Here is a 9,468-nt window from a genome sequence, read left to right as displayed (position 1 = left end):
CTAGCCATGGCATAAGGAGTGTCTTTTTGTGAGCGCTGCCCAGGCAAGCCAGAAATGACCTCAGAAAGGCTGAATAACCTCACCTACCGCCTAATGGATTGGATGGTAATTCCTACGCCCAGGTGTTCCACCTATGGCAAACTGGAACTTTGATCAGGCCTAAAACAACTGAAAAAAATGTGAATCGAAGCCTAGGTGCCTAGTCATGGAATCATAGGCACTAGAGATGGAAAAGTCTGCACCTCCGGCCCCGTTCAATCCAACACTTTAATATTCTGCCAAAGTTTATAGATACGTGGAATCATTAGCGGAACCAAAGACCTTTAATAGTCTCACAGCGCCCATGTGAGCCTATTTTCTGTGACGTTCATTGAAATATGAAAACATTCTGCAACTCTTGAATTGTTGCCATTAGGGTTCCTCCCCAAGGGGATCCTGACCCAGAGCTTCTGGTAAAAGAGTTTCTTCAATTCTAAGTCAGGTAGCATGTACGTGGGGTCTAATCTGACCTGTACAACTCTTGTCGCCGAAATATCACGTGCCAGTGAGAGATGAAGATTTGCTTGTCCAGGCCTCTTCCCTGCAGGTGGGCCATTAGATAAGCCTAGCCACCTCGTGCTTGTCCATAAGCGTCCTCAGGTCCAGGAGACCCTCAGAGCCAGGTACTGGGCCAGGTATGTAGAGGCGGCATCCCCGTAACGCAGTGCGGAGCTGTTCCTTCATTCCGTGGTGTAAGGGGACTGTGGGCTCCTCACTGAAACTCAGCACAGTTTGCCTGCTTGGCCCTCTCAGTATCAAAAGAAAAGGGAAAGGCTGATGAGACCTCAAGACCCTGAGACTGACAGTCCTCAGGGCTAATGAGGAGAGGCCACCACTCTGGGTCAGTCTGATTGACAGGGCAGGCAGGCCAAGGAGGGAGTCAGGCATCCGCAGTCCCATCCTCCTGAGCTGCAGCAGAGCCAGCTGAGCTAAGGAGAGCCTGAGCCCTGGTGGGAGCAGCACAGGAGCAGAGCTGGAGGCAGAGCAGTGGCAGGTTTGAGGCAGGGTGGAGCAGTTGCCCAAAGCTGGAGAGGGAGGGGGACTCTGGCCAGAGGGCCCAGCTCAGGGAGAAGCCACCAGCCAAGAGGCCCTGCAGGCCGGACTTGTGACCCCCAATGGCAGCGACACTGGGGAGAAGGCCCCTGCCACCAAGCACCTGTGGCCATCGCCAAGAGCAAGCGTCCAACCCGCTGTATCCCTGCAGCACAGCCAGGGCCTGGGACGTGAGAGGAGCAAGCTGTGAGCTTCCCTTACACCCCAGAGACAGTGTGTGGGGGCCCTGCCAGGCATGCGGAGCGGGGTTACTTGTTTTCCTTCAGCCTTTCCCATGTTTTCCTTATTTTTTTATTAGTTGCTGCTTACGAAATGGAATTTCCTTTGAACTGTCTGTAATGATCAGTGCGTTAGGGCAGTGGTTCCCAAGCTTTTTGAGTGAAAGCCCCACTCGTTAACACTCGGTAAAACACGCACACCCCATCCCCCTGACCTGCCCCCTCACCAGCCATCAACACAACACTAAATTACATACATTACTCTTACCTGTGTAAGAAGGGAAGCCTTCCCTGACAGCCATCACCACATGCCCCATGTGGCCCCCGCCTCCTCCCGTCCCTCATGGACTGAGGTTAATGGAGGTGGGCCCTGGCAGATTGACTGGGGCTGCTCCTCTCTGATCAGGCGCCCGCCTGGTGCGGGGCTTGGGCGGGGCTGCTCCTCTGCTCCAGCTGGACTGGAGCTTGGGCTGCTTCTTCGCTCTGGCTAGTGCAGAGCTTGAGGCTACTTTGCCTGGTACAGAGCTCGGAGGGGGCTAAAGGACCTCAGTATTATTGAAGCCTCATGGACCCCCTGTAATCTTTGGCACCCCGCAAGGGGGTCCCACACCCCAGGTTGGGCACTGTTGGGTTAGGGAACAATCCAGTGCAGAGCGAGTACCCTGGCGTGGGGACACTCTAGCCCCTTTCCTAGGTGACCACAAGATTGGGGGTTGAGCCCCCCCCCAGGAATCCAGGGCTCAGCCCTGTCAGGGTTATGAGGAGTCTGCCACATGGAAGGGGAATCCTCGAGGTCAGGCAGGCCTCTGGGTAAAGGGAATTGGGCGAGGACTCAGATCCTTCTGCTAGCCAAGTCCACTGGGGTAGTGTATAAGCCAGGAAAGTTCCCCACAATAGCAGGACTCTTCTCCCGCTTACATTGGCATGGTATGTTCAGCATTGGAAACTTAACTGGCTTGGCATTTCCCATCCCAGCTGTGGATACAGCACAGAATGCACTAGTCCAGTTTCTGACTTGGGAAGGTTGATCGCAACTATTCTTAGGACCTAGCTTTCCTACCAGTGGGTTTCTGAATGACTTTCTAGGCCAGGGGACACATTTTTAAATGACTTAAATGACATTTTAGTAGCATAAGCTGATATTTTAGTAACTGGTCAGTGTTCTATATGGCAGGATAAAGGGCTCTTATTTTATTCAGTGCATACTTCCAGTTCTCTCTGCAATTTTTAGCCTGAGACAAAGGACACATCTTAACTGGAATGTTATTTTTCTTGCATGTGCCATGCATAGGTATGATTGAATTCCACAGCTGTCTCTGGGCTCTGAAATGGGGTCAGCTTGGCAGGAGATGAATCTAGATGCTTTTCAATTAATTTTTTTAATAATACAGCCGTTGAGATGATGTCTGCAGCATGGAGGGAATGAATGAAAATGTATGGGTCAGATGAAGCATTTTAATTCAGAGACAATTCAGAGTCAGCCTAGGAGGCTGGGTTCCTATATCAGTTTGCTTATTTTTCTGTACATTACAGCAGTTGGCAAGAAACCATTTTGTCCTGGCTGACCAATAAAAATAGACAGCAAAAATTTTCCTCGTAACTGCTCCATTTTCGTGTGGAATACAGCAATTCCTGAACATATGGGAGCTCTGGAGGCCACTAAGTTAACAGAACAGGATAGTGATTTGAGTCATATGTCATTCCTCCATCTACAGCCGAGTACAGGCTGAGCACCTCAAAGGATTCAGGACAGATTTTTTGGAAGGTCAGGGTCCCAACCACAAAGGGGAGAAGCTGAGTGGACTGAGACTCACAGGTGAACCTCTGAGGAAAGGTGTGACAAGGGACCCAGTGCAGTCTTGGGGAAGCAATAGGTAGGATACAGGTTATTAGAAATGACCTGAAGAATGCAATTTCTAAGGGGCTTTTATGTTTTCTCCTACATGGGTTCCACTCACAGTGTGTCCGACAATGCAACCAGACGCTCCTGAGGAGAGTGGAAAGGACCGTAAGAGCGTGGTAGTCCCCGGTCAGGCTGAATGCGCCCAAGGGACTCAAACTCCCCCTTATTCTTTCCTAAATCACCCTTTTTTGTGTATGGCTATTTCCTTTTATATGGGACATGGTTAGCCTTTACAATATCCGTCTATTTATCTGACACTCCCTCTGATCTAATATAGTGGCAGTGAATATGCTGGATGTGGTGCCACTTTGAGAGTAGTTTGTGGTTACTGGCGTCGATACCCAGAAGAGAATCCGCTTTGAATTTAGCAGGAATTGGAGCAGTGATCTCAGGCCATTTTGGATATGGGAATTTGGATATGGGCATTATATTTATAGGATTAATGACTCATTTACCAAGCTTCCAACACATGCAATCAAGGTTATACATCCCTCTGCTTCCTAATAGTGAATGCCTTGGCCTCATGCTGCTGCTCCATTTAGGCTCTTTGCACCTCCACTGCGATTCATATCAAGGTATATTCAGCATGCACACACACGCTGTCAGCATCCTTTCTATCACAGGCTGTACAGCTGCAGGAAAAACAGCACAACTATATCTGCTTAGAATGCCAACAGTGAATAGGCAATATGATATTCAAAGGAGATGGAGCAGTCATACAACTTAAAAAAAAAGGCTGTAAAAAATTCTGAACACATCACAGGGGCTGTTGGGATAAAGAGGCAAAAAAGTGAAATCAAGGACGTGTGAAAGAAAACCCCCCACAAGTCATCAATAGGAAAAGTTTTTCCATTTAATACTAGACTCTCAGGATTGAGATGCAGGCTTTTTATGCAATTACATCCAATGTTAAAATTGGTAATACATAATTTACAAAGATTAACATCAAAACAATGATCTATTTAGATATGCTTTTGTAAAAAGGAAATATATTAGCAGCATTTATTTTCAGCAATCACACAGCCTACACCCATGCAGACTAAGAGTTCATATCTATTTGCAATAATGTAGTGCTTCCTGGTCTTAAAACAGCGATCTTGGTGACACACCAGTCTTCTCATTATTATAAAATAACCAAAAAATAAAAAAAGTCATTAATTTCTACACCAGTAAGAAAACAATTCTTTGCACTTACCTAACATTTGATTGTCTAAAAAACATTTTGTTTAGTCTTTCAACAAAAGAAAGATAAAATGACAGAGCTAGTGTCTTGCTTCTGTACGCACTTTATTTTTTAAAAAGTTTTTAGTGTTTAACACCGTTTGAGACAATGATTTCTGTTATTAACTAAATGAGACAACCCAAAATTTTGGACATGCGATATTCCTACTACACGCACGAGTATTTTATACTCAGGGTTCCTGGTACTGTACAGTGCTTCTCTACAGTAAGAAAATATTCCAAACTATTTTCTTATTTCTTTTTTTTTTAATAAAATATTTTTTTCCTCAAAGGGTTTTTTCCTTTCTTTTTTTTCTTTTTAAATCAACACATAAAAGTTAATGGAATGAGTCATGTTCCACTAAGAGTAAAATAATAATTATAATAATAACAAGAATGTACATTAGGACAAGCCTGGTCCATTAAAAAGGAACATGTAACTACTGTATTGCTTTACATCCACGCAGCAGATATATACAACTTGGCACATTAAAAACTGTTTTCTCTTATAAGAACATCTAAAACAGGACTGTATATGCATATGTACGTCTGAAAGACAAAAAAGCAAAGCTATTTTAAAGGGGCAGTGTATGCCTACTGCTCCCTCCCTTTGCCACTAGCTGGGCCTGACCCAGAGACAGATGACAGCTTCACGGCACTGGCTATTGGAGAAGGTTACACGTTGTAATACAGAGGATCCCAGCACAGAACTAGTTTATGGCAAAATATGGCAATCACATTTCATGCAGTGAAAAGTTAGCGCCTTGGTTGTAGCCTTTGGGAGCAACACTTTCAGAATGGCAGAGAGAGGGAGTGGTAAAATACACCATCTCTTTAAGAGACGGACATTTTAAGCTGTACAGTTAGAACACAAGAATAGTGTTATTAGTTGATATATTCTACAGTTCACAACAAATACTCGTTCTGAATACTGCTTGACGGTTCATGTAGTGAAGGTTTTTTTTTTCTTTTAACAGATTTTAATTTGCACAACACACTGGACACACAAGAACCACAGCTTATCAAAAGAACCAACAGCAATTGTGTCGTCAGGATTCGACTCGCTTTATAAAATTTCTCTGCAGAAAAAATGTGAAAAATTACACACCCCCATTTCAGGATGCAGAACAAGTGCTTCAAACAATCAACTCTCGTTTCACTCTGAGTTGACTGGGGGTGTTTCCTCTACAGATTAAAGGAGCATCTGGGCACAGGCCGTTTCACGGTGAACCTTTTACACATCCAGGTACATTTCTTTCCTCTCTGAACTTGTGCAAATCTGAGGCCACTCCTTTAGGGCAGCCTTTATTTTAATCCATTGGGCCTTCACCCTCCCTACGGACTTCATACATTGGTACGCGCCATTGGCAGTGCCAACGGTATCTTGTATAATCATAGAACAACTGGTATATATGGGGAATATTCTCGTCTGAGTAAGTCAGTCCTAATCCTTCTATTTACCCCCCTTTTTTCCCCTCTGAGTGGGGACATTAACCAAAAATAAATTAAATCTGACCATCTTGGACAAATAATCACAAGGTTTTCTCAGTACCTAACATCAATACAAGGCACGCCCAACAACACACACAACATAAGAGCACCGCAGAGCAGGGCAGGGCCACCTGCCTGCCCATACCTCTAAGTGCTAACTGTTTGTATTTATGTCAGTTTTCTTCTACCCTCATCTCCTTGGTTGGTGTACAGGAAGGAGGGGGCTTCCCTGTCAGTCTTTAGCAGACCTGGTACTGGACTCCAGATCACAGTTTCTTGCTGGGACATCACTTCCTGAAGCTGCTCTCCAGGATGGTCAGAGTACGCCTCCGTAATTTTCTTCCTGATCCTTCCTCCAGCAGGTAAGTGACATCAATAGCTGCAACAGACCACAGGGTTTTAGTAAAGAGCTGATACTACTCATTGTACCTGATGCTCTAGTATTAATCCCTGTAACATGATGGAAGTGTGGTCTACTGGTCTGAGCACAGAAACCCCTAGTCTCTGATTCCAGATGTTACATAAACTCTCTCTAAGGCATAGGGCAAGTCACTTAAGAACTTATTCAAAGACCACTGAAGTCAATGATGGTCTTTTATTTCAATGAGCTTTGGATAAAGCTCTCAATCTTCTCATCTGTAAAACAGATGATGATAATTAAACTACCTATCTCATTGGAGGGAGGGAATAATTAGTAATTACAAAGCACTGGCAGTATAAAAAGTCCTATATAAGTGCCTGTTTCATTACTAACGGGAGCTTTCACTCAGATATTTAATGGGAATTGCAAATGCTTCACAAGGAAATATTTGTGCAGAGAACGCTGAACACAAATCATGTCCAATAGCGATGAACTCAGTTAAAAGCTTCTGCTTTACTAATATGCCGCGTATGACTCTAAAAACAAACCTAGAGAAGAAATCGTTGTATTGTGGTGTTCTGAGGGAAGGAATGATCACTCACCATTTTTCCCTGGGATTTTCTCTAAGAGGTTTAGTAGGATTTGATTAAGTCTCTCTCTCTGAATATGCCGCCTTTCCTCTGGAGTGCACAGTTGCCTTGTGACAGAGTTACTTTCCTCCACCTTTTTATCATTCGCACAGCCCTCATTAGAGACGGTCTCTCTCTCTGGCTCCTCTAGGTTGCGCATCTCATTTGAAGCTTGTTCTTGGCTTGCTAGCACATCCTCAATGAGTGGAAGAGGATCTTCTTCTTGGTTCAGGTCTTTGATCTGTGGCTTTGAGCGGTCTGTCTTCCAGGATGATCTAACAGGCAGAGATGGATTTAAGATCATAGTTTTGGAGACACTTGACAGAAAGGTCAATTGTTAAATGAGTCAGCAATCCCAGTTGGGGACGTGCTTATGAATTGTCTATGGTTTGGAGCCAATCAAACAGGAGTTTCCATGGGGGAGCAGGGAGAAACTGCAGCCAGACACAGTAATTATAAAGCATGAGAGGTGATGCCCATAGCATTAGCTTACCTTGCAAAGTGGCACATGCTATAGCACATTTCTTGGGGTTAATATAAGAACATAATAACGGCCATACTGGGTCAGACCAATGGTCCATCTAGCCCAGTATCCTGTCTTCTGACAGTGAGAAATGGCAGGTGCTTCAGAGGGAATTAACAGAACAGGTAATCATCAAGTGATCAATCCCGTTAGCCATTCCCAGCCTCTAGCAAAAGGCTGGTTACGTCTACATTTTAAAAAATATACCATATTTCTCCTCCCACCCTGTAAAATTCTTTTTTTTTCCCCATGTGCCTAAGTTCAGGATCCACAAAAGCCTTTCTCTCTAGTCTTCACAAGTCTTAACTAGTGTTTTTAACACCTGTAATAGGCATAAGGCTATGCGAACTTTATGAGCCTCAGCCTGATGTAATTCTGCACCACTCTGTTTAGGGATCTCTGGTGGCTATTGTGCCTTTGCTGTGGTGGGCTCTATGGTCTCTCATGACACATCTTAAACCACCTCTGCCCACTTTTAACCCCCGTCCCTTTCTGCAAATGTATTTTAGGAGGATTGCTGCTGGCTCTGTGTTTATTACCCTCCTCATGCTCCCTCTCACTCGTTTTGATCTGTTTGACTTTTGAGCAGGATGTTTTTAATTAATTGGCTTTGTTGTTTTTACAGCATCTCCAGAGCGTTGATAGGGCATGGGTGCATTATAACTAAAAAACAATTATTCCACCTCTTTCACTAAAGAACAAGTCTGTAGGTAGGACTCACCTGCCTCCATTTCTCTTGTAGTTGTCTGGTACATAATGAGGCTACAACAACAATAAAGGTCAGAGTTAAACAAAGCACTAAGAACTCAGCATTGCACAGTATAAAAATATCACAAACTAAATCTAGTGTAGAAGGAAGAGCTGGCCTGCCCAAGACACTGGACTTTAGTGGCTAAGGAAAAGGGATTGTGACTCATCATGATAAGTACAGGGTGCAGGCAGAAAAATAATCACCCCTTAGCACCAGCCCCTATTACTCATCTCTCAACATTGCAGTCCTCTAGTCTCCTAGGTAAGTTTCAAAACCAGCAGGATATTTTGCTATAAAATACTCCTATTCAGAGAGCCTGGTTTTCCCTCTGTACGAATACGGACAGAACCTCTAGATCAGGGGTGGCCAAACACAGAATCCTCTAGTTCAACCACCCTGCCACAGGGCAGAAGCTCCAAGCTCCCCACCCCAGTCTGGTAGGCAGAGAATCGGGGGAGGGACATAGGAGGCTCTGCGAGCCACACTTTAACTGTAAAAGAGCCGCATGCGGCTTACAAGCCACAGTTTGGCCACCCCTGCTCTAGATCAAATAGAAGAACTCACTGCTCCTGAGTAGGAGAAACAAGCTCAGCTATGAAAGCTCTGGCAAGTCTGGTGCTTCTGAGCTTGAGGATGAAGCAGCTGACACTGCTAGGGGGATGGGTGTGTACAGGAGCAGCTGGTATTTTCAGGGAGTGGGGTGGTGAGTGAGAGAGTGAAATATGAAGGTATCTATACTTGAGATAGGCTGCCAGGCCATGGAATGCAGTGCCCCATCCTATCTGGGAGCTCTCTTCTTGATAAGAGACATGTCATTTTCAGTGCTGAAGATAAATGATATGCAATTTCATGGAGCAGAGAAAGAAAAATTGGAAATTACTCCCGTGCTATTGAGAAGCATTGCTTAGGGTTGCTGCTCAGAACAACTTTCAGAAGAGCCATGGGCTTGGCATAGTAAGACACAGAACATGGGATGCAATTTACACTGTAAGCAGCTTAGGACAGGGAGCAAGTCTCTAAATAAATTAATATGAATAATGTTACTATTAATATTAAAATTATGCCAAGGTGGTTGAATGAGAGGATTCTGTGTTTGGCCACCCCTGATCTGGAGGTTCTGTCCGTATTCGTACAGAGGGAAAACCAGGCTCTCTGAATAGGAGTATTTAATAGCAATTAAAATTATGAACAAAGCCAGCATAGAAAAGGTAACTAGCCCATGTGAGCCTATTTTCTGTGACGTTCATTGAAATATGAAAACATTCTGCAACTCTTGAAT

At 44.5% G+C, this 9,468-nt stretch overlaps 1 protein-coding gene across 3 annotated transcripts in view; it reads right to left on the bottom strand.

Moving 5' to 3' along the window:
* Positions 1-4,044: 4,044 nt before the first annotated feature.
* ASH1L (ASH1 like histone lysine methyltransferase) overlaps positions 4,045-9,468 on the bottom strand; it is a 151,513-nt gene continuing 146,089 nt past the window's right edge. For all 3 annotated transcript variants that reach the window (XM_067539158.1, XM_067539159.1, XM_067539162.1), the window contains 3 exons: positions 8,160-8,200; positions 6,889-7,190; positions 4,045-6,304 (listed from right to left, as the gene is read on the bottom strand). In XM_067539158.1, coding sequence (XP_067395259.1) covers positions 6,213-6,304; positions 6,889-7,190; positions 8,160-8,200 — 435 coding nt within the window. In that variant the 3' untranslated portion in view covers positions 4,045-6,212. The remainder of the gene's footprint in view (positions 6,305-6,888; positions 7,191-8,159; positions 8,201-9,468) is intronic.

Source organism: Emydura macquarii, unplaced genomic scaffold, assembly GCF_026122565.2.
Source record: "Emydura macquarii macquarii isolate MOO-44397 ecotype Brisbane River unplaced genomic scaffold, CSIRO-AGI_Emac_v2 contig_527, whole genome shotgun sequence".
Classification (NCBI taxonomy): domain Eukaryota; kingdom Metazoa; phylum Chordata; order Testudines; family Chelidae; genus Emydura; species Emydura macquarii.
Note: the sequence above shows the minus strand (reverse complement) of the source record. Positions and strands in the feature narration are given on the sequence as shown.